We start from the raw sequence: 25451 nt of genomic DNA, 5'->3' as shown, positions 1-25451 counted from the left end.
ATCTGAGGCTTCAGCAGCCTCCAGGCTTCCCCCGCTGCCCCTCTCCAACCTGTCCTCGCCAGAGCAGCTAGGGGCGTTGTTCCAGCATGCAGATCTGAGGTCAAGGCTAAAGCGAGCTGCAATCGTCCCATAGCACTCCAGCCTGGGCAACAGAGACTCTCTCTCTCTATAATGTCTGTGTGTGTGTGTGTGTGTGTGTGTGTGTAACATTTACTGGGGTTGTTTTCCATTGGGGAAAGTGTATAATTTTGATTATTGGCTGTCTGTCCCATAAGTCAATGAATGAGCTCAGGAGGACAGGAACTGTGCATATCTTGATCATATGTCTATATTCAGTGCCTACCACAGAATTAGGCAAAAAGGAGGTGTTAAATGCATTTTAATGGAATGGATGAATGGGTGGATAGATGGTTATGTAAGTGAATGGGTGAGTGGATGGATGGCTAGGTGGATGTTGAGATGAATGGCTGGGTGAGTGGATGTCGGAGTCAGTGGGTAAGTGGGTGGATGAGTGGATGTTGGGGTGGATGGGTGAGTTGATTTTGGGATAATGGGTGGGTGGATGTGTGAGTGGATACTGGGGTGAATGAGTGGGTGAATGGGTGGGTGGATGTGTGGCAGATATTAAAGTGAATGGATGGTAGATGTGTGAATGGATATTGGGATGAATGGGTGAGTGGATGGGTGGGTGGATCTTGGGGTGAATGGGTGGATGGGTAGATCTCAGAGTGAATGGGTGGGTGGACAGGTGGGTGGATGTTAGGGTGAATGGGTTGGTGAAAAGATGAATGGATGAATGTATCACAGGAGCATCTGTCCTTGGGCCACTTGATGCAGTGCCAAAGAGTCTAGACGTGGTCATGAGGAGGCCTGGTTTGTGTCCCTTATCTGCTATGGTTTGCTATATTATCTTGGGTGAGTAACTACCCCTTTCACAACCTCAGTTGCTAGAAAAGTAAAATAAGTGAAAATAACTTTTTTCGAAATGCAAATTTCTTGGAGCTCAAAGGTTTGGGAATGGCAGGTTGGGGACTTCAGGGCTTCTCCTGCTGCCCACAACATAGCTCTGTGACTTTGCACTGGCCGCGTCACCTCTCTGAGCCTCAGCTGCTGCTCTGTGAAGTAAGTGGGGAAGGCAACAGGGAGGTGAAGGCAGGAACCTCCAGAACTGAGCCACACACTCTCGCTTCAGTCTCTTTATTCGAGAGAAACTGTGTACTCAAAGGGAGGAAGTAAGCAGACCCCATGCTGAATTATTTCACAGTAGAAATAGTAGATTCCTCTGTGGTCCTAGATACCAAACCCAGCAGCAATTTTCCAAACCCAGGATTTGGTAACCATGGGCATAGGGCATCCCAGCCCCAGCAAGAGCATAACATGTTAGGGAGGAACAAGAGATGGTGGCAGGGCAGGAGTTGAGGAATCACCAACCACTTCCATCCAAACCAAACACCAACTCATTTTGCAGAGTCCTCAAGGGAAGCTCTCAAAACCCCAGTTCCCTCATCTGTGAAATGGGAGGTATCTGGGCAAGATGAGTTTGAAGGTCCCTTATGGTTCTCACGATTGGATTCTGTCTTCTCCCACCCATCCAGGCTCCCAATCCCACCAGAGCTGACTCTGGAGTCGAATTTGAGCCAATCCCTTCCCTTTGTCAGTGCCAGTTTCCTCACCCCTTCTGAACCTTGCTGCCAGAATCTCTTTGCCTCTTTTCTGGAGGGGGACCCCGAGAACCTGCAGGGCTCTGTGTGCCCTGGGAATTATCTAAGGCTGGCAAAGGCATCCTGGTGCCTCAGGCCCTTCGTGTTCTTGCTCTTCCCTGCTCCCTGTCCTTGCTGGCTCAAGGGTCAGCTGGAGATGGTTCCGAAATCCAATTCCTCCCTCTCTTTTGACTTCCATTCCTCTCCTCTTCTCTCTTTCTTTCTTCCTCCTCCTCTTTTTCCTTCTTCTTCCCCCCAACCTCTCCTTCCAAGGGCTGAAGAAGTTGGGCATTGAGGCAACTGACCTGATTCAAAGCCCAGCTCCATACCTCACTCACTGTGCAACTCTGAACTACTGAAGTCTGCTCTTGAAACAGAAACTCACTTTCTGCACCCCCCACCCCCACCTTGCTATGATGTTCCCATCTGCCAGGGCCAATTTGAGGTTTCGATGTTTGTGCCTGAACCATCATAGGTACTTCATGAATGCCTTTCCTTCATCATCGTGCTCTGGGACATTTCTGTCCCCTCTTCTGTCCCTCCCCTAACCTCAAACACTGTCTTCTTTTCTTTTCCCTCTACCTCTTGTCCTCACAATCCCTCAGCCCACCCACCCCACTCAGGAGGCAGGGCTAAGTAAGGCCCCATGGCTGAGTCCTGGGCCCAGAGAGAAGACTCTGGGCACTAAGTGTGTTGGTTGCCTGTGCAGCAATGCAGGTGAGCACACTTTGCACACTGCAGGGACAATGTATGCATGACCCATGGAGATGCTCATATGAAGCTGTGGGGACAAGACTGTATGGGACATTAAGGCTGCATTTAAGTACTTGACAGGAACCTAAGTCAGAACAGGAAGACCAGCAGAGCAGCCAGAAAGAGGGAGGCCAGATTCTAAGGAGGAAAACAGCTGGTATGAATTGTGCTTCTGTTTATCAGCTTTTCCAATGACAACATGAATTCCTGGCTCCCCCAGCCTGGCCTGAACTGCCAGAAGCCCAGGAAAAGCAGCATCCTAGGAGCCAGGAGGCCCAAGTCACTGATGACTGCTGCTGTGACCTGGGACAGATCCCATCCCATCTCGTGCCTCAGTAAATGTGGGAAGAGGGGAAATGGGGGCCACTGAGCAATATTTAAAGCTCCCTTTTTGCTCTCAAACCGTCTATGTTCAAACTCTTTAAAGCATTCAGAGACAACAGCTTGGGGTCAGTTCAGAGCTTCCTTGTCATAAGCACTAAGGCACAATAAGAGAAGGAACAGTTTGTCTCTTAATGAAGTGTGATTCCAAACAGCCTGTGGCCTCGGGAACTCGCCCAGCGCGGGGTAGACATTGCATCTGTTCGTTGCATCTTGTTGGAGAATCAGCTTAACAATGAAGGGACTTGGAAGAGAACAGAATGTGGACGCTTAGGAGCCAAAAGGCCTCGGGCCCACAAGGGACTGCCTCCTGCCAGCCTTCCCTCCCCATTGCCTTGCTCTCTGGAGACACAGGAGGTGGGAGCCATGGTAGGAGGCTGTTAATTGCCGTTGAAGGAGCTGGAAGCCAAGTGCATTTTCTCTGCCATGTTGCATCATTTTTGAAAACTATTTGCAAAGTTTCTTAAAGGCCATTAAGATGTTCATATTCATTTGCAGAAGAATCACTATTTATGGTAAAAATCTCCAAACTTTTTAGGTCCTTCCCAACTCTGCAGCTTCATCTGAGTCAGGCAAACTGAAGTTCAAATCCCAGCTCTGGCAGAGACTAGCTGGGTACCTTTGGGCAAGTTACTTAATCTCTCTTAGCCTCAGATTCCTCCTATGTAAAAGGGAAGTTATAACCGTACCTAACTCAGGGTTGCTGTAATGATTAAATGAGAAAACATACATAAAGTGCGTAATATAAAAAGTGCTAAAATCTTCATAAATGTAGGTTATCAATACACTAGAATAATCTCTACAGATAAATTCCAAATCGAAGAACAGCTTCTGGAGCCAGACAGAGCCAGGTTCAGATCTTAACTCTGCCACTGATTAGCTGTGTGATGTTGGGCAAGTTACTTTCCCCCTCTGGGCCTCGGCTATGTCATTTGTAATTGGGGCAATGACACTCTGTCTCACAGGGACGTGTCAGTATTAGATGAGAAAAGCCATGCCAGGCACCCGTATCCAGGAGGTATTTGGTGTCTGCAGCTCGGAAACACAGTTCAAGGAGTCCAGCTTCAGATTCTGTTTCAAGTGACTAAGTCCTCGGACATAATCTTCTTCCCAGGGGACTCTCCGGAGTTGCTTCCCAAACTGCATTTTGGACCCGTCTCCAAAGGCATTGAGGAAATTAACCAGAATAAGAAGCCCCACCACCAGTGTTTTATTCTAAGCACCTCCAGCCAGAGCTGAGTGGATTAGGAAAGGCAGAAAAAATCCCTGTGATGGGGTGAGAGCTGCTGGTGAAGATGCCTGCCACAACCCCACCCCCAGGTAAGAGGGGCAAGGTGAGATCAGGGGCTGGCACCACCCTGACCCCCCAAATAGCTCCAGCCTAAAGCACCATCAGCCTACAATGTTCTAGGGTGAGCTGCTCCATGCCTGCATCCTTTGAAGGTTCTTTTCTCCTTTCTCACTCCTTTGCCAAATCTCAAGTCCTCCTTGCATCCCTCACTTGTCTTGCCCTTGCAAAGAGCCCACATGACCTCTCAGAATGGGTTATCTGTCTTCCTAGCTGATCCGAAAGCTAAATTCATGGCCTATGGAGTTCATGGGCTGATATGTCACCTTCCTCTCCCAGGTCACCTATGCATTTCCACACACTTTAACACAGAGCAGTGACTTGAAGGTAGGGTTTTCTGGCCAGCTACTGATAATAGGTATACAAGGGCCAGGTGTGATCTGCATCACACTGGGTTTGCTCTGACCTCCCCACTGCTCACACCAAGAATGGACCTTGGAGAGTGTCATTTCTGGGGTGCACACAGCAGGCAGCTTAATCCCACTGCCCTATGCCAATCCCAGTTCATGGCAGTGCTTCTGAGAATTCTTCCATTTTTGCTTTGAGTCAGTCAAGGCTGGTCTCCCAAGAAGCATAAATTGCTAGTCCAGGGCTGTGTGGAACACAGCATGTTCTGTCCACTAAGAGAAAGGGGTTCCAGGCCCTCGAGTCCCAGCATAAAACACTGTTCATCCCCATGCAAAATGCAGTGGGAATTGGCGGATGCTAAAGAGATTCTTGCCTTGATCTTCAGAAGACATATCCTTGGGTGTCCCTGGGTTGAGAGAGCCCATTGAGGGGTTCCCCGGTGAAGCTCAAAGCATGCTGGTCTCCCTCTCATTCATCGAAGTCCTCTCATTCATTGATGACATCTTGGTAAAGCTTCTATGGCTGGGGTAGGAAGAGTGGCCTGTGTCTTCACTTAGAGCATTGACCAGGCGGGAGAAGAGGGCCACCTTGAACTTCTTGAAGTCCTGACCCATGAAAACATACAGAATGGGGTTCATGCAGCTGTTGGCAATGGCGAGGGCAGTGGCCAGCGGCAAACCCAGGCTGAAGACGGAGCCAGGCATGGCAGTGTGGTGGAGCTCTAGGAGGTTGAGTGTGTGGTAGGGGCACCAGCAGAAGAAGAAGGTAATGATGATGGTCACGATAATCTTGAAGGGTTTCTTGGTCTTGGCCAGGCGGTTGCGCTGCAGTTTGCAGACGATGGTGAGGTAGCAAGCTGTGATGATAAGGACTGGGACCAGGAAGCCACAGAGGAAGCGGGTGACAGTCACCACCATGTGCCGGCTATACCCCACAGGGTCCATTTGGGAGTGAGCGGGCCATGAGGAAGACCCAGGTGTGGACAGGCTGAAGTTGTTGAAGCAGGATATTTTCCCATGTAGGTTGGCTGTGTCCCGGAAGACGAGAGATGGGGAACTCAAGAAGAAAGCCAGGACCCAGATGACCATGCAAGCCATGTAAGCCAGGCGAACACTGCGGTGATTCTGGGACCAGACAGGGAGGAGCACAGAGATGCAGCGGTCGAAGCTGATGACCGTCAGCAGGAAGACACTGGTGAACATGTTGTGGATGAGAAGGAAGTTGCTGATCTTGCACATGGCTGTCCCAAAAACCCAGTGGTAGTCCATGGCAGCATAGGTGATATGGATTGGGAGGAAGACATTGAACAGGAAATCTGCCACTGCCAGGTTGAGGAACCAGACTGTGTTCACCGTCTTCTTCATCTTGAAGGTGGCAATGATGATCACCAGACCATTGCCCAGAATCCCAAGGAAGCAGACGATGCTGTAGACCACCACCAGGAAGATCCTGGTCACCCTGCCTTCCAAGGGGGATAACTCCTCCAAAACCACAATGGAGTCTAAATAATCAGGGTATTCATCACCATAACTGATGGAAGTGTTGTAATCTTCATCCTCCATTCTCTGCAAGAGAAGACAGGCACCATTAGAGGAACCCTAGAGCTGCCTTAAGAGGTTGACCAACACCAGCAAGACCAAAAATGTTCTCCCTGACTCTGAGCAAGTCCAGTTTTGTGATTTAACCATTTTCTTCTTTGCTATTTTATTTATTGAACAAATGCGTCTCCGGTACCTCCCACATGCCAGGCACTATTCTAAGGGCATTTCATCCTATACTCTCTTAATCTTCACAACAACTCAGTAAGGTAGGTAGGTTATGAGCCTCATCTTACAAATGAGGAAACTGAGGCACAGAGCGCTTATATCACTTGTCTAAAGTCCTACAGCTAGGAAAAGGCAGACCTGTGACTTGAATCCAAGCTTCAGAGTCTATCCTTTTGACAACCATGTTTTCTGCTTGCCTGGGGCCCTCTCTTCCTCTAGAGCCTAGTGGGGGAGACAATTGTTCACCAAAAAGTCCCTCAAATAATGGGAACATTGCAATAATGGAAAGTGCAATGAAGAAGAGGTATGTGGTGCTGTGAACTTGATTCCAACATGCTTCTAAAACCGAGTGGACAGCCTCGTTGTGATCCCTCTGTGCACCCAACCTGTCAGTGATCACCGGTCCCCTTTGGAGTTCAGACCACAAGGTTTCCTCACCATTCACTGTTGTGTTGTCTGCAGCTCTCCAATGTGAGTCCTCAGCCAATCAGTCCCAGTACACAGCTAGAAACACCTGCAGGGAAGAAAACAAAACAAAAAGCAGCAATTGGATCCAGGTCTAAGAACCAGAGGGTTGAGTAGACCCAGCCAGAAATAAGATCTGTTTATTCTTATTCCCATTTTACAGAGAAGGAAGCTGAAGTTCAGAAAGGCTGTTACTCAGCGAAGGTTATGCAGCGAGAAAGGGATGGAGACCCTTGAACCTAGGTCAACTGACTCTACCCAGGTCAAGTGCTGGACCCTTCATTCTAACCACTCCTCTCCCCCAGCACATCCCTAGCTGACAGCTGGAGTCAGGCATGAGTAAAGGAAGACACAGAGGAGGAGCATGGATGGCTCAATCCACTACCAGGTTGGGACCCAAATCCACTACCAGGACAGGACCCAAAAAATACTGTTTCAGGCAGTGTGAGCACAGAGAAAATAGAAGAAGATCCGCACAGAGTACCTGCTATGTGCCAAGAACTTTTATTCCTTCTTGTTATTTAGTCTTCCTGGGGACTTTTCCAGGCAGGTGTTATTACTTTTGTGTTAAGAATTAGGGAGACTGAGGCTCAGAGAAAGAAGCATCGTTCTCGCTGGACTTTCTCTGGGCCCGATGGGAACCATGAATGAGATGCAGGCTCTGAGGCCACAGCAGTCTGGTGTGAAGACAGACACAAATATATCCACCAAGCCTCTGCTGTGCAGACAACTTAAGTGGCACTTCAAGCAAGCCCCATAACAACCTTGCTGAGTATTTTTCCAATCTACAGGAGAACAAACATATTCTGAGGAGTTTGCAAGTTTGCAAGATCTTAGAGGCAGTGATTGCATGCAGGGTTCATACCTAACCCCAAACCCTTACGAGCTGTGTGGCTTTGCACAAGTGATTTCTCTTCCCTGAATCTCAGTTTTCTTGTCAATAAATGGGAATTCTCACTTCACAGAGTGGATATAAGAACTAGAAGCATCAGGAATGTGGAGCATTTAGCTTGGTATTGGCACATAGTAAGCCCTCAATAAATATTAGTGACTGCATTATTGCCTAGAGATGCACAACTGATAAGAGTTTAAAACCAGGGCTCTGATACCCCAGAGCCCATGCACTTTTTTCTGCCGCTCAAGATCTCCCCATCTTGTCAAATGGGCTCCAAACCAGATATTTCAGCTTGGTGAGACTGCCAATCGATGCTTCATTATAAATAACTCCAACCTTCCTGCACACAAATTCATTACTGATCCTTACGGGCTTAAGGTTATACTTTATTACATAGAAGTCATCTTTTGCTTTTATTAAATAAAAGCCACTTGGAAAATTCCATTGAGGGCTTTGCACTCAAAGGGCTCACAATCAAAGCTTGGGTGTCATCCCACTCTATGCTGGGACAATATTTCAGTAGTGCCCACCACGGGGTCCCCAAGGGTTTCCTGTGGCACTGGAATGCAGAGAGAAGATGGGGACACTGGAGCTGGCCTCCCGTGACTGCAGGAAACCTGATAGGCGTGCATGACCATAGTGGGGAATGCATATTGAGCTCTTGTGTATGCCAGGGACCATGCTGAGCTCTCAGTCCAGATGGTCTCACTTTAACCCCATGAGGGGCTACAGCAGGGCTCAGAGAGATCAGGACCCATGCCCAAGCATACAGGCAGGGGCTGGAAGAGCTGGGATATGAACCACATCTGCAAAGCCTGGGCTCTTAACCATCACTCCACACTGCCCCTGAGACCATGATCTGCTCAGATTGATGACCATCACCAACATTCCTTTTGGAAGAAATGACGAAGTTGTGCCAGACTATGCAGGCACCAGGGATGAGGACATGGCCTTACTAGGGTCCCTTCCCAAAAGGAGCTCACAGGTACAAGACAAAGAGACAGTGTTGAGGCTGGGGCAAGACTAGAATGCCCCCCAGAAGCCCAGAGGAGGGGCTATTACCCAGCCTGGGAGTCTGAAGCCTCCTGGGGCCAATGGCATCTGAGTTGAGTTTTAAGGACAAGTATGAGTTAAGAAGATGGAAGGCACAGAAAGGAGGAAGGGCATGCCAGGCATCTCCCCATCTCTGACCTTCCCCTCCCTCATTGACAGTGGCTGGGTGTGTGAGTCCGGAGAGGAGGTCGAGGAGGATCTGAGACTCAGGACTGAGTGCTTTGCACAGTATCTGCAGAGATACAGCCTGAAGCAGATGACATCCTGTCGGGCTCTCTGGCTGGGCTGGGAGCAGCTTGGGGTCAGAGGCCATGTTTTTTCATCTTAGACCTGGGGCCAGGCTGGGCTGGCACAGAATGGCGCTGACATCCTCCGGGCATGTCTGTCCTTCCACCCCTGACTCCTCATCCTTCCAGGAATTGAGTGGATTCGTGTCCCCTGTTGGTGCATTTCCCTCCATCCCAAGACCCCTCTCTCTCTCTGGAAGTGTAAGGGAGGCACAAGTCACGGGTTTGCTTTGAGCCTCTGCTCTGTCCTAACACACATCCCTCCTGTCCTGAGCACATTTCTGCTCCCAAACCAAGCAGAAGAGCAGACTCTGGGGCCCAGTCAGACTGCCTGCATCCACATCCTGGGTCTGCAGGAACTCCCCTGTGACCTTGGGCAAGTCAGTTACCTTCCTTGTAGCTCAGTTGTCTTATCTGTAAAATGGACTTGATAATAATAGCTCCTATCTCATAAGAAGATGGTTGTGAGGATTAAGTGCTTGGAACAGGTCCCTTTATGGGGTAAGCACTATATCGTTGTTATTGTCATTGTTATTATTTCTCAGGCTTCCACTCTTAACTCCCTTCTAAAATGGTCTTTGCCTGGGATGCTGGGATGAGGCTAGGAAGCCAGAGGACCAGTGTGTTCCTGCCCACTTGTCTCTCCAGTTGTGGGATGAAGGGCAGGTCAGAAAGGGACATAGAGGCCGGGCACGGTGGCTCATGCCTGTAATCCCAGCACTTTGGGTGGTTGAGGTGGGAGGATCACTTGAGGCCAGGAGTTTGAGACCAGCCTGGGCAACATGGTGAAACCTCGTCTCTACTAAAAACACAAAAATTAGCCAGGCATGGTGACACGTTCCTGTAATCCCTGCTACTCAGGAGGCTGAGGCAAGGGAATTGCTTGAACACAGGAGTGGAGGTTGTGGTGAGCCAAGATCACGCCATTGCACTCCAGCCTGGGCGACAGAGTGAGACTGTCTCAAAAAAACAAAAAAGAGGGACACAGGGAAGGATTTTGCTTCTCTGGACTCTAATGTCTCAAGTGGGGGTAAGAACACCTCCCTCGTGCTGCTGGGAGAATCGTATGAAGACAATGAAGCCTTTGCCAATTGTGAATTGTAAAGAGCTGTCAAATTCTAGTTACCCAAATTCTTTAAATTCTCCACAACCAGGAAGCTTATGAAAAAAGTATGTGTCACTATATATACCGCTGACCCTTGAACAATACAGGTTTGAACTGCGTGGGTCCACTTACATGTGATTTTTCTTCTGCCTCTGCCACCCCTGAGACAGCAAAACCAATCCCTCCTCTTCCTGTTCCTCAGCCTACTCAATGTGAAAACAGTGAGGATGAAGACCTTTGTGGTGACCCACTTCCACTCAATAAATAGTAAATATATTCTCTCTTCCTCATGATTTTCTTAATCACATTTTCTTTTTCTCTAGCTTACTTGATGGTATGAGTAAGGTATGTAATACATACAACATAAAAATACATGTCAATTGGTTGTGTATGTTAGTAACAATACTTCTGGTCAACAGGAGGTTATCAGTAGTTACGTTTTGGGGGAGTCAAAAGTTACATGTGGATTATTGACTGTAAAGTGAGTTGGCTCCCCTAGCCCCTAACTTGTTCAAGGGTCCAGTGTACATAATATGTACATACATACAGTTAACATATGCTTGATCTCTCAGTGTATGTGCTTTGCAAGACTCCATAATAGCCCTGTAAAAATAACTCCTATTTGCAGATAAGAAAACTGAGGTTCAGAGAGGTGAATACACTTGCCTGGGGCCACACAGCAGGGAGCTCTGACTCCAGAATCTGACTTCCAAGGATCCCAAGTGAAAAGGCTCTTGGGCTCCTCCTGTTTCCCTGAGGGATTATCAGCTCTCATCCCAACCACTCTGACCTCTGTAAGCCTCAACCTTCAATCCTGATAGCCCAAACCTTTGTCACACTCCTGGTCCTGCCACAGAGCTGCCTTCTCTGAGCCACCTTCACAGATTTCCCTTCATCTCCTCCTCAAGGCCTCTGCAGTCAGTTACCACATGAAAATCACACCTGCAGTGCTGTGTAATTCCTAGTCAATGATGTTGCTCACTGACTCCCTTGGGTTACCCTTTATGAAGCTCTCTGCCCAGTGAGAAATATGAGAAATACTCTGGAGGATTCAGGGTAAGGAACAATGTTGCTTCTCCTGAGGAACTGGGTTGCTTTCTCGCTCTTGATCATCCATGGTCTACAGCTGATCACATTTCCCTTTTTAATGTGACCACAAGGAAGCTCAGAGTCATGTTTGTTGGTCAAAGGCACAGAAACCTCTAGGCTGCAGGTTTCTGCACTGGTTTTGGTTGGTCCTTATGTCTACATCCAATTATACTTTATATTGGTTTTACTTCCTTGTAATAAGTAATAATTGACTGGGTGCACATAAGAGCCCAAACACTGTATCAAGCACTTGCACTGCATCAGCTCATGCATCTCCAACAACCTCCAGGAGTGGTACTGCTATCTCTCCCATTGTAAAGGGAGGAAGTGATGCTAGTGTCACAGACTTCAGCCAGTGACAGACCCACATCTGGATTTACTCTGACTATGAGTCTTGCTCTTCACCACACTGCTTACTGGAAAGGAGAACACATTTACCGATGTCTGTTCACACCTTTCCTGATGCACCAGGCCCCCCAGCTCCGCCCTACAGGGACACCCACCTTGTTGCTCCACTTTTCCTAGCCCCTCGGGGAATTCACCCTCCCAGTTTTCAGGATAATCTAGCTGAGGTCCGGGGTGCACACACACACACACACACACACAGACACACACACACGGGGGTTACTCCCCAGAGACCACATCATTCGTCACAGCCCAGGCAGGCAGGCTGGCCTGACAGCCGTCAGTCTGCCTCCCTTTCCACCCTCAGCTGCCCAGAGAACCCAGGGGAAGCCCATTCTCCAGGCCCAGCACCAAGATTCTGCCTGAGACCCCGAACTCATACTGGATTTGGCCCCAGGGCAAAAGCCACTCCACCCTTAGCCTCCTGAGTTAGAACTCCCTAAGCCAGTCATACTGGTCCATTCCCTGGGACAGTCCCAGGAGGGATCCAGAAGGGAATGCCAGGGAGGAGGTGGCAGCACAAGGCCCACGTGTGGGCGGCAGGAGACTTGCTGTGTCATCTGAGCAAGCTGCGTCTCCTCTCAGGGCCTCAGATGTGCAATCTGCAAAATGGGAATGATAACAATACCCACCTCACCTGCGCTGCAGGACTAGAATGAGCTAAGATGACAGGAATTTGTTTTTGGAGTCAGGACTGGGCAGCAGACGGTCTCGAGAACACTTTCAGCTCTGGGATGCCCTGCATATGCCTGCACCAGGTGCTCCTCCCAGTTCATCAATCTTGCCAAGAATGTCAGAGAAAGACCCCGGAAAATCAAGGCCCCAGAGGTCTGAGAGCTGTGCTTTGTGGGACAGGCATGAACTGGAACAACTGAAACTTTTCTTGACCAACACATTTACTAGGAAGCAGTCTCTAAAAATCAAAATCACTTTTTTTTTTTTTTCAGTGTAGAAGTTTCCACTCCCTTTTAAATTCCTTCTCTAAGCTCAACCTCATCCCTAGCAACCAGGTTCAGGGATCCTCCCTAGGAAGCATCCCCTTTGCCTCCTGTAGTAAGTGGAAGGATGCACTCTGCACTCCCCACCCCCTCAAAATGTGCATCCACTAGAAGCTGTCAGTGTGACTTTGTTTGGGAAAAGGGTCTTTGCAGCTGAGATTAAGGTAAGGATCTCATGAAGAGGTCATTTGGGGTTACAGTGGGCCCCAAATGACAGTCACCGTATAAGAGGAAAAGCAGGGGGAAGATTTCACATGGACAGAGAACAGAAGGCCATGTGGGGATGTAGGCAGAGATGGGAGGGATGCTGCCCCAAGCCAAAGAACATCTGGAGCCACTAGAAGCTGGAAGAGGCGAGGAAGGATCCTCCCCTGGAGCCTTCAGAAGGTGCATGGCCCTTGATTTCAGAGTTCTGGCCTCCAGAACCATGAGAGAATAAATTCCTGTTGTGTTAAGCCACTCGGTTTGTGACTGTTTGGTATGACAGTGCTGGAAAACAAATACACGCCCCATTCTGGCTCCTACAGGGTCCTCCTTACCTAGGTGGGGCACATGGCATTTATGTGATTATTGCTGGCTTATGCATCTGATTAGATAACAAGTTATCTGAGGACAAGAACTGGGTCTTATTCAGCTCCATTTCCTCAGACTGGAGCAGAATCCAGGCACCAGACAGGTCCTCTGGATATTGGGCTTTGTTCGGTTTCGTTTTGTTTCTCTGACACTATGGACCAGGGCGCCATGTGGCTTGAGCTTACTCACAGCATGGTAGCTTCAGGGGAGTGGGCTTGTTGCCTGGCAGCCCTGAGCTCCAGGAGCAGGTGTGCCAGGGAACATGGTCTTTTATAACCTATCCTTGGAGGTCAGTGCTTGGAAATCACATAGGGGCCACTTCTGCCATACTCCTTTTACAACTCTACTTCGAAATCATTACAGACTCACAAGCAATTACAAAAGTAGTACAGAGAAGTTCCATGTACCTATGACCTAATTTCCCTAATAGTAATATCTTATGCAACTCTAGTGCATTACCCAGAATATTGTTTGATGAATGAATGAACAAATGAATGAATGCTTTTTTTTTTTCTATCTCACTAGGTCTGTCTGGATATTACAAATAATAACAGTGACATTGTTGATGCCATAGAACATAGAACAACACAACAAAGGGATGAAGGGCCCAGAATACTGCTTCCCATCCATCAGGGCTAGACTCTTGCTCCATGACCTGTGAGCTGTGCGACCCTGGGCACATTACTTAGCCCTCTCTAAAGCCTCCATTTCAATATTGGTGCAATGGAGATAATCCAAGGAGCCACCTCCTATGGCTGTTGTGAGAATTGAAGAAGTGGTATTGGTGAAGCATTTGCAGCACTGCCTAGCATAAGGAAGTTCAACATTAATCATTAATAAAGTACTTCCTTTGTGCTGGACAATGAGCCAAGGAGTTTATCCCATCTCACCCAAGCCTCAGGATCACCCTACAGGGTTAGGACACAATTGTATGCATTTTCAGACAGGGAGGGACACAGAGGCTCGGGGGGCTGAAATAAGCCCTGTGAAGCACGTTGCATCACTGTAGAGCAGAAAGCCAATGTTGTTATTTTGTTGTCAGCGGTGGCTCTGACCACAATCAGCGTCCACCCAAGTCTTTTTTTTTTTTTTTTTTTTGAGACGAAGTCTCACTCTGTCGCCCAGGCTGAAATGCAGTGGCACAATCTTGGCTCACTGCAACCTCTGCCTCTGGGGTTCAAGTGATTCTCCTGCCTCAGCCTCCCAAGTAGCTGGGACTACAGGCACGCCCCACCACGCCCAGCTAAATTTTTGTATTTTTAGTAGAGATGGAGTTTCACCATGTTAGCCAGGATGGTCTCGATCTCCTGAACTCGTAGATCCGCCCACTTTGGCCTCCCAAAGTGCTGGGATTACAGGCATAAGCCACCGCGCCCGTCCGTGTCCACCCAAGTTTTCTATCAGTACCTAGTTCTGACTCTCACTCTGTCCAGTTCCCCAGACCTCTCCCTCTGCTGCAGACCATGTCTTACCTGACAATGCTACCCAGGCCACCCACACAAAAAAGCCCTACTATGTAACATGTGCTCATCCTCCATCAGCCCCCAGCTCAGTGCCTGGTGCATAGTAGGCACATAATAAGCACGTGCTTTACTATTGCTGGCAGCATAATTTATTAAACACCTACTATGTGGTAGGAGCCAAGCCCATTAGAAATGTTGTCACAGACTGTTCCCAAACAACCTTGCAAAGGGGATGGTATTCTTCCCATTTTACAGACGAGGAGACTGAGGTTTTGGAAACATATACAGCTTAGTGCCCATGTTGTTGCTGTTGTTGTTGTTAGTGTTACTATTTGTGGCTCCACTCAATCGCTCATCTTGTGTTTGCGAATCCGAACTCCACCTCTCTGCCCTGAAGCTTAGCCCGTGTGGGGGCCCAGATCCCACCCTTATAATGGGCTACACACACATACGCAGGCATGCGTGCTCACACAGACACACACATTCAAATGCACACACACACACACACACACACACACACTTCCTGCCTCCAATGGAGGAAGATATTTACAATCTCCAAACCCAGAAAGGATTGCTATCTAGCGTACTCAAGGAGCCCCTTCCTGCAAATCCAAAAAACAGTGACCCTAACAGGACAATGGGAAAACGATAGGCACAGGCCATTGACAGGAGGGAAATCCCCAAACCCAGGCATATGACAAATTGAAGATCAAAGAAATGCACATGAAAACCATGACCAGATGACATTCTACACCTTCTAGACTGTGGCAAGAACTAGAAAGCTGCACGCTTCCCAGGTTGGCCAGGTGGGAGCACAGGCACCTCACGCCATGCTGCAGGTACCTGTGAACTCCCTGTGATGGCTCCTGAGTGAATACCCAGGCAGTGCCCCACCTCCCTGCAAGGAAGTACACAGGGAGGTGTCCACGTGCATTGTTTTCAGATATGTCTTCTTTCCCTAGAAGCAAATTCTCAACTGACGATTCTGGCAAAAGTGATTTATTAAGGAAACATTTCAGGAAAAACTGGTGAGGGAGTGAGGAAGTAGGAGGAGGCCAGGCAGGGGTGCAGCATCCCACAGAGTCCTACAGAGGGTGGCCTTGGCTCACGCCCATCAAGGACCCTGGGAACAGTGCAGGTCACATTCCAGGAGTGTTTGCATGCCTCCACCCTGTCCTGGAGTGCGCGCTCCCAGCCGCTCCCAGCCTCTGAGGTCAGTTCACCAACAAAGAGCCACAGGTGCTGGCTTTTGGGACCCTAATAGTGCTGCCCTACATTGAGAACGTGTCTGCAAAGCAGCAACACATGTTTTGCAAGAATCTAGCCAAATAGCAAGATGCACATTGAACACATTAGAATGGCTCCAGGGGAGAGAGGGTGGGAGGGGTCACGGGACTAGGAAATAGGGCTACTGGGAAATGAGCGCTATGAAGAAAGAAAATACAAGTGCAGAGGCTTCTGGGGGCCCCTGATGGAGAAGCGGAGGGATGGAGGGATATAATTATGTCAACCCTCCCTCCTCTCCTGAGGTCCAGAAAACCCCAAAACAATCAAACACTCCAATCCCTGCCTGGGGCTCATGCTTGGGTGGTGCCCAACTCAGAGTCTTGGTTTCTGAATCCCTGACCAAGCCACAATAGCCAGGCAGGGGGCCAAACACTCAACCCTCAGAACCCCACCCATTTTCCCCGTTAGGCAGGAATGAACTTGGACCAGCCAACGGAAGTAACGTCAGCCCAGCCAGGAGCAGCTGTGCAGAGTCCTGAGCCCCAGTCCTTCCTTGCCAAGCCCAGCCCCTGCAGAGGGTGGGATGGTCACCAGGCAGATGATCGTGTCCTACCCATACCCCCGCTGCTGGACCCTTGCTGGGACAGGGACAGAGCCTCAAGGTCTCATCGGGCTCCTCCTGCCATGCAGAACAAAACCCTCGAATGGACATTATCAGCTTAAGTTTTATTAAACAAATACACATACAGTCCTCTGTATGGTTCAACCACTATTCTAAACACAGCTACTAATGAGAAAAAACAGGCATAGAGAAGGTAACTAACGTGCCCAAGGTCACACACAGGGCTCAATCAAGTAAGGTAGGTCCAATTAACCATGCTGAAAGAATGCTCAGAGACAGGCTTCAAACTCAAAGCCTGCTGAATTGACAAGTTCACTCTGTCCACTGCCTCGCCTCCTTGGAACATTCCAGAAAACTCTAGCTTTTGCCCCAGTGGAACCTCCCAAGGGCCCCCAAAAAATCAATCTGGCAAGATTTGGGGTGTGCATTTTACAGACGGAGCAAAGCAAAGTTCCGGGTCCTCTGCGATTTTCTCCCCCAGGTCTGTCTGCCTCTGGTTAATAGCCTGAATGCGAAATGTCTCCAATTTCGGTTACAGGAGAAGCCCTTTGGAGGCGGGAGTCATTCATTTATTCATCCATCCTCCAAGGACATGTGGAGCCTTCTGCGCCCCAGTGCTGGCATGGCTGCTGGGATGCAGCACACCGTGGGTAAGAGCACACCTCTTCTCTCTGCAGCCTTCCCCTAACTCTGCAAGGTCTTGGCATCAGTCCCACTTTACCAACAGGGATGTCTGAAGCCGAGGCAGGGGAGCGAGTAGCTTGCCTCACACCTGCCTGGTTGGTTGATCGATGACCATGTCAAGCAGGGATTGCAGGGCTGGAGGAGATCAAGGTTGGGTGTTTACCTTCCAGCTCCTTCCCTGTAGGGTCTCCGTGGGTCGACTTGGCCACAGCTACACTCTCCAGGCACCAAGAACCACTGCTCCCTCTTGCCCCTCAGCCTAGGGACAGTGAGTTCGCCTTGCCATTACCAGGACTGGGATTCAAAAACCGAGTTCATATGGATCCAGGGCCCCACCTCCTCTGGCTGTTCCCTTGCCGGTGTGTGTCCTAGGGGCTCAGTGTACAGCAGAGCCGGGGGCCATCTGGGCAGCAGATATTTGCCTTCTGCTTCCTCGATTAAACTCCTTTGCCCAGTGGGTTCCTTACGTCGCAAAGCACTGGCTGCTTTTCTGCCCTGGTCTGTCTGTCCTTCGTCTCTTTCCCTACTTCCACCTCTGTCCTGTTCTTACTCTCTTCTGTCTCATATCTGACTTGTTCTTTCTGCCTCTCTCTCTCCCCCGGTCTCTGTGTTTGCCTCTTTTTGTTCCTGGCCCTCTCCATCTATTCCATCTCTCTGCAGTCTCCCTGTCTTCTCCGTCTCCACCTCCTCCTCTTTCTCTTCCCATGTTGCCTCCAGCTCCTGCATGCCGGTCATTGGTCAGCCCTCCCCCTCTGACAGGCTCAGCTGCCCCTCACCTGCAACATTCCTCACCTGTGCGCCCAGCCAGCCCAAGCTTCCAGCGGCCGCTCTGTCAATCTGCTGTCTCTTTCATCGGAGCCTACCACTAACCTCTTCCTGAAAGCAGGCCACAGGCCAAATGCAGGGGCTTTATCAGGGCCTGTGGGCGTAAGAGCCCATCAGGGAAACTGGAAACATTCCTCGCTCTGCAAATGACCATGTTTGGCCTGGCTCCTGTCCCCATCTTCTCCCCACATGACCCACCCTGACTGTCCAGCCAGATGGCTCAGACACCTCTCCTCCAGTTCTGTCAGCCTCTAAAAGTTGCTGGGAGGCCCCTCAGAGGACATCTCTTGCAGTAGGGGAAACTAAGGCCCAGAGAGTGCATGACCCTCTCTAAATCATAGACAGGAGGGACTTGATCTCTCTTGCTTATGTTATATCCCCAGAGCCCAGAACTGTGCCTGGCACTTCCGTAACTTGTGCCTCAGTGTGGTCCACATAGACTGTTGCATAGATTTGCAAATAGGGAATCAGAGAGGTGAAGTGACTAGTCCAGATTCACACAGCCTTTAAGCATCAGCTCAGGATTTGAACCAAGGACTTTTTGACCCCAAAGCACAAGATCCCTGCCTCAGCCAGCAGCTGAAATGTAATGAGGCCTGCCAGTCACCACTCTTGCCCTCAAACACGTCTCTTCTGAGCAGCATACCAGCCTCCCCCAGGCCTGGACGACAGTAGGTGCTGATGCCTTTGCCTGCTGCCAGAGTTTCTGGGCTCGTCCTGTTCACCAGATCTCCTACCCTCCAGGGCAGAGAGAAGGGGCGTCTCATCTCCCAAGGATGGCTCCAGAGACACCTCCACATCCCTGTATCCCCAGGCTCTGAGTGACTCGGGAACCTGGAAACCACACAGTGCCTGCAGATGTTCCAACCACAGGCCTGGCTGCCAGCCCCAGGACAGAATTAGCTCCGTGTCAGGACAGAATTTCCTGCCTGGTCCCACGCCCACATGCGGGAGCTCGCACTGAGTCACTGCAGCAGGGCACAGTGGCACGGGCTGCCTAACAGACTATCCCATTTTCTTTAGGATTTGGAAGGGGCCACGATGGAGCTTAGGACTCCATAAGAACGGGCAAAAACAAGGAGCTTATGCCCCTGAACCCAGACAGCCCACCAGGAAGAGCAGCTGATGAGCACACGGACACAGGGAGACCCCCCAAAATATTCACGTCACTGCCTGGCATCCTCCCATTAGAACACTACTCCTTGAGCCTTAAAAGCGTTTCCTTCCTCCCCGGGGATCTCTGTCTGCAGATCTCTGTCTATTCTGTGCCCTACAGGCTGACCTGCTTGAAAGCTCAATAGGCTGTTTGCGCTCTGACCTCTGGTTTGATCTACAGCTGCAGGCGTGGAGCGTGCGGTTGGGTGCAAACCCTCCAGCTCCCTCCCTGTCAGGGGTGTGCGGCCACAGTCACGCTCCTTGGGTGCTCTAGCGCCTCGGTCTAGGGGCAGTGAGTTCTCGCCTTCACTGGACCCAGAGCGTGGTAGGGATCCCTTGTACCGTCTACCTTTTGTCAGTCCTCCCCTGACTAAGTTCTCATTAATCACCTCATTTGAGTGGGTTGTCTGTCTCCTGCCAACACTCTGACTCAGAAACCAGACTCTCCACGCCTCCCCCTCCCTACCTACCCCCACATCTATCAACAAGTTCTTCCCATTTTGTCTTCCCAACAACTCACAAACCTGAGCATCACCTCTGCTTACCTATGTGGCTACCTGGGACTCCTAACTGGTTAGAAACCTATCTACCCAGTACACAGACGATTTTATTCCTAGTAGACAAATCTTTCCAAGAAGCAAACCACATCGTGTCACTCCTTGCTGAAAACCTCTTAGCACCTCCTTGTTCTTAGAATCAAGACCAACGCCTTACTATGGCCGGAGCAATCTAGACCCTGCCTACCTGAGGACTGAGCTGAGGCTCAACCCCAGACCCAGACTGAACTCCGACCAAGTTCCATGAGAACACGTCATTGCAAACTCAGCCTCATTATCTTATTGGACACCTAGCTGCCCTTTTACCATCTCCCCAGCAGCCATTCCTAGCCACAGAAGGTCCCCAACAAGAGCACTTGATGGACATCTGTCCTTCCAGGCCGGGAAGCCCCTGTAGACCCCAGTAATGGGTCCCGCGCACAAGCCCTAAGTATCTTCCCAGCCACCCAGCTTGTGCCTCTCCCCATAAACACTGCCCCAGCCCCTGAAGCTGCCCTATAAACAAATTTTCTCCCCTGCGCATATCCCACTGGACTGGGAGGCCCAGCACCATATTTTGTTAATCCCCTGACGTCAGGCTTGGGTCCACTCACGCAAATAATCCCCAAGCTATGAACACATTGTAGCTACAGGGCAGCTGGTGCTGGGGCTGCTCACGGCTTGCTCAGGATGTGGTCCAGAAGGCAGCTGGGGTGAGTGACTTCTGCCCATCCTGGGTGCCAGCCTGTGGTACGCACTTGGTGTGCTGTTCTGAGTGTGGGCTTGGAGTCTCAACTCTGGGAGGTGGCGGAGGCCCCACATGCCTTCAGAAGCACCCCCGAGAAGTTGCTGTTCTCTTACAACCAGGTCAGCACAGCTCACCCTCTGCCCTTGCTTCTCTTCTCTGGCATCCTGAGATACCTGGGAAGTGGCAACTCAAGCAACTTCCCCAGCCACAGGGTCCCAATCTGCCAGGGTGCAGGGAGAAGGGCGCAGAAGTGGAGAACCCAGACTCATCTGGTCTGCAGCCCTTGTGTTTAAGTCCCATGCCTCTCTCCTTCCTTCTCTGTTGCTCTGGCAGATGAATGAGAAGAACATTGCACCAGGTCCCCCAGACTCACACAAGAGCCCTGGCCAGGTGTACTAGATGCAGGGGGCCATCCTGTGAAGGAGCATTAGACCCTGGAGTGTCTGCGTTAAATAATATCAATAATAAACCACCGTAGTAACTACATTCTATTGAACACCTACTATGTGTGCTAGGACATTGAGAAGCCCTTTTTGAGCATCATCTCACCCAACCCCATGAGACAGTGGCCCTTATTTTGTCCATTTTAGAGCTGAGAAACTGAGCCCCAGGGAGGTTAAGAGTCTTGCCTCACAAGGTCAGGAGATCGAGACCATCCTGGCTAACACAGTGACACTCCGTCTCTACTAAAAATACAAAAACAAAATTAGCCAGGCGTGGTGGCGGGCACCTGTAATCCCAGCTACTCAGGAGGCTGAGGTGGGAGAATGGTGTGAACCTGGGAGGCGGAACTTGCAGTGAGCTGAGATCCCTCCACTGCACCAGCCTCGGCGACAGAGCAAGACTCCATCTCAAAAAAAAAAAAAAAAAAGAGTCTTACCAAGGTTATGTGGCTGGTGAAGGGCAGAGGTGGAATTTGAACCCAGATGAAGAATCTCATGCTCTTTCTTTTGCAACGCACAGGCTCTACTTAGCAAATGTCCTTAAATATATCCCTGACTCTTTGGCGCTTCCATTTCCCCATCTACGAAACAAGGAGGGCTGGAGTTGATTATCTCAAAATTCCCTCTCAGCTTTCAAAAGACACCATAACTGAAGGAACCAAGTGTCTATTTCCAGCCATGGGGCCAATATAAAAACACAGCACGACTCTGCTCCATGCTGTGTTATCCTGGGCAAGTTGCTTTACGTCTCTGAGCTGCACTGGAGTCACCTACGAAATGGCAATAATAAAACCTTCCTTTCAGGAAATCAGGTCAGCGGGAGGGTCTGGATAAAGGGATCTTCTGGGACCCTGACAGCTCTAAGATCTCTGGGCCAGAGGTTCAAGGTTGATTTATGTTCCATCTGTCCCGCCACTCCAAGAGCGAGACTGGGGTCCTGGCTGCCTGCAACAAGGTTGTCTGATGCATCTCTCATTCCAAGCTGCACGGCAGCTAAGAGCCCACTCTTGGGAGTCAGCTAGACCAGGTTCAAAGACCTTTCCTAGCTCAGTGACAGTGGGCAAACTGCTTCTCCTCCCTGAGCCCCATCTGTAAAATGGGCTATTAGTACTTCCTTCCTGGGGTGAGCATGAGCGTGTCATGACACAGTGATGTGGACATGGCACCTGGTACACTGCAGGAGCTCAGCAAATGTCTGCATAGAAAAACCAGCTTGTGATGTTCCGTGAGCCCCTGTCCCACAATAGAGAGGACAAGGCCGAGTACCACTGGCTGATTCTGCCCAAAGGAAAGGGCTTTGTTTCCAGAAATTAACAGAGCTCAGAGAGTAGCCTGGATAATGTCTAGAAGCCTCGGGAGGAGAGCCAAGCCGCAGGACAGAGATGCCTCTCAGCCTCCTCCCAGGCCCCTTCTGCCCCGGGCTGGATGAGGAAGCCATGGCTTCTGCCATTCCCATCCTCAGCTCGGCCTCTCACCTCCCCGGCATCCCTACATCCTCTGCAAGAGGCTCTGCAAAGCATGTTTCACTTTACTCAAGTCCCTCAGTTGAAACCAAGCTATTGTCTGGCCTCAGTCAGGACAGGGCATTAACACCTAACAAGGAGGTGGCCCTGGCTGGGTGACCTGGACCCGCTCTCCACATCTCCAAGTCTCTTTTTCCACTTCTGGGGCATGTGGACCACCCAACATACCATGATGGTGAAGGAAAATAACTTCTGTGGCACACCTAGAAAAACAGCCAGCCCTTTGTCAGGTCACACACAATGGCACTTTCCCGTTATTCTCATTTCACAGATGACAAAACTGAGATTCAGAGTCAGTGAAGTGAGCAAGTGAGCACGTGGGTAGAACCCGGAGCCCCAGGCTGGGCTTCCAGCTTCTCCCTTGGTTTTCCATGGAGTCATGTTACATATCGTTTGGAACTAGGTTTCAGATCTAGCTCTAGCACTTCCTGGCTGTGTGACGTCATATAGGTTACTTACCTCTCTCAGCCTCAGGAAACTCATGTGTAGCATCTGTCTCAAGGAGTTGTGAGGATTCAGTGCAACAAGGCTGGTGAAGTGCTTGTCACTACCACAGCCACTGCGTTAATAGGGAAAGGGGATTTCTTTCACAGGGTGAAACTGAGATGTGTTTCTACTGCTCCCACAGTGAAGCCCACTGTTTTAGGGTCCCAGGAGAATTTGGCAGGGCACAAGCCCCTTCCCAGCTCTCTCCTCTGCTCATTCCCTGAGCACATCTGGTCCAGCGTAGCCCCGCCTGGACCTCTCACTGGCCGCTCAACAGCCTGTTCCCTCAACAGCAGGCCACCTCGTTCTGGAGACTTCCTGGCCCCATCTTGACTGTTCCCCTCCAGGGCTCCTGTTACTGTAGGAAGTGTGCTCAGCATGGGCCCAAGGAGCTGGGAATGAGGTTTGGCACCTCTTCTTGGGAGAGGTCAGAAAACAGAGGTTCTACTGGAGGGTGAGGACGGGTAGGGCAGGGGCCCCTCCAGACAGGCTGACTCAAATCCCTCAGGAGGCTGAGAAGCTTCCGACAAGACAATCTTGACGTTGGGCTCAGCTCTGAAGGCCAAAGATTCTTCCTTCCGATCCTCTAATCCTCCTGTTTCCCTTCCTCCATCCCTTCAAGAAATAGTCATTAAATTCCGATTATGAGCCAGGCCTGGATCTGAGTACTGGGGGTTGCAGCAGGGAACAAACCAGACACATCCCTGCCCTTGGAGTTGGGGTGAGTGGGGGGGTTGTCAGGGGTGACAGATGCTAAACAGTCAAGTAAACAAACACATAATAAGGAGAGCAAACACATCTGGAGCCAGACTGCCTGAGTTTGAATCCCAGCTCTGCTGTGTGACCATGGGCAAGTCACCACACCTCTCTGTGCCTCAGTTTCCTCATCTGGAAAATAGGAGTCATCATTGCTCCTCCCTCACAGAGTTGTTACAAGGATTAAATGTTGGTAATGGGTTTATGTTGGTAATGTTTTAGAAGCATCTTGGTTCATCTGAAGCTCTACGTAAATGCTGAAAAAATAAAATGAATATAAGAGCAGGCAGTGATTTGTGCTGTGAATAAAATATAAAGAGGGTCATCTTTTCAGAGAGGCTTCTTGGAGTGCTCTCTCTAAAATAGAATTCCCCTCTGCCAGCATTTATGCCCTGTCCCACCTCTGAATGGAGACCTGAATACACAGAGAGGGAGACATGGGCTGGTGTTGCGGAAGAGCATGGTAGTCAGTGGGAAGAGCAGATGCAAAGGCAGGAGGATCGTTGGAGCCCAGCAGCTCAGGGCTGCAGTGAGCTATGATTGCACCACTACACTCCAGCCTGGGTGACAGGATGAGACCTCCATCTCCAAAAAAAAATGCCAGTAGTGGGCAACATCTAAGGGTCACACTCCTTGCCAGATGCTGTGGGAGTAAGATGGCTCAGCCACTGTCTTCATGTAGAGAAAGTGGGTGCAGGAACAGATCATGGCACAGTCAGTATTCTGAGACGTCACCTAAATGCCAGGCTTCCAGCAAACCGGCCATGCTGGGCTTGCATTACAGAACAGGGTTATCCACAGTCCCCACCCCTCCCTATTTTCCCCTGGGGTAATAAGCCAGTTGCAATTTGCCATTGAGTCAGTCCAGGGTCTCTGCTGTGGCAGAAATAAGTGCAATCCAGTGAGAGAAAGAGGAACCAAGTCATTCCCACTTTCAGCTTTCATAGGAGAGCACATATTTCTTTGTGGCCATGAAAAGCGTTCATAAATGGGTCATTTGGGTCTCCTGCCTGGCCCTGTTGGTCACTGAGTGTGTGGCCCTGGCTCTGCACAAAGTAAAGGGAAAGGGCTGGGGAAATCAGGGGATGCTTCCTGGAGGAGGTGGCATTTGAGCTGAGCCTTGAAGAGTATGAAGGCTTTGCCAGATGGAGCAGCCGAGAGAAATGACATACCTGCAGAGGCACAGAGGCTTGATAAAGTGTAGATAGGGGCTGTGTGTGTGTGCGCGCATGTGTGTTTGTCTTAGGGGAGGGGAGAAGGCAGGAGATGTGGCTAAGGAAAGAAGAGAGTTTCAGATTGTGAGATCCCTGCAAGCCATCAACTTTATCCTATGGGCAATAGGGAGCCATGGATGGTTTTAAGCAGAGGGTGCCATCTTTCTAAAAAGATTCCAGCTTCTAACCTGGGTGGCTCATGTGGGGGCTGTGTTGAAGAGGAGAGGCTGGAGGCAGGAGAATAGCAAGAGGCCTGGTGAACTTAGGGCCCTTCTGCCAATTCCAGGCTGACCCAGAAAGCGCAGTTTTTGGAGGCTCCGGGCGTCAGGATATCCCATCAGAGAGCCGGGAAGCCCAGCAATCTCTATTTTTCTTGAGGATTTTTCCTCAGCCCACAGGGACTGGTTTGTTTCCAAAGCCATTTCCATGGCAACCACCAATGCTCCAAGAAAGGTCTTGAGTGAGCGGAGGAGTGAGGACCAGAGATACTCAGATGGGTCTTCATGGGAGAAGCCAGGTCACAGAGAGGGGCCCATACTATCCAGTCCTGGGGGCTAGAAGCCATCTTCCCCTGGAGTCCGTGATGCCACAGATAAGCTATGG

The 25451-nt window shown here is 50.1% G+C and overlaps 1 protein-coding gene across 1 annotated transcript in view; it reads right to left on the bottom strand.

Moving 5' to 3' along the window:
- Nucleotides 1-1181: 1181 nt before the first annotated feature.
- CMKLR1 (chemerin chemokine-like receptor 1) overlaps nt 1182-25451 on the bottom strand; it is a 53363-nt gene continuing 29093 nt past the window's right edge. Inside the window, exons 2-3 of the mRNA XM_033220760.1 lie at nt 6735-6810; nt 1182-6095 (exon numbers count right to left, since the gene is read on the bottom strand). Coding sequence (XP_033076651.1) covers nt 4977-6095; nt 6735-6737 — 1122 coding nt within the window. The 5' untranslated portion in view covers nt 6738-6810 and the 3' untranslated portion in view covers nt 1182-4976. The remainder of the gene's footprint in view (nt 6096-6734; nt 6811-25451) is intronic.

Source organism: Trachypithecus francoisi, unplaced genomic scaffold (assembly GCF_009764315.1).
Source record: "Trachypithecus francoisi isolate TF-2019V2 unplaced genomic scaffold, Tfra_2.0 Lachesis_group11, whole genome shotgun sequence".
NCBI lineage: Eukaryota > Metazoa > Chordata > Mammalia > Primates > Cercopithecidae > Trachypithecus > Trachypithecus francoisi.
Note: the sequence above shows the minus strand (reverse complement) of the source record. Positions and strands in the feature narration are given on the sequence as shown.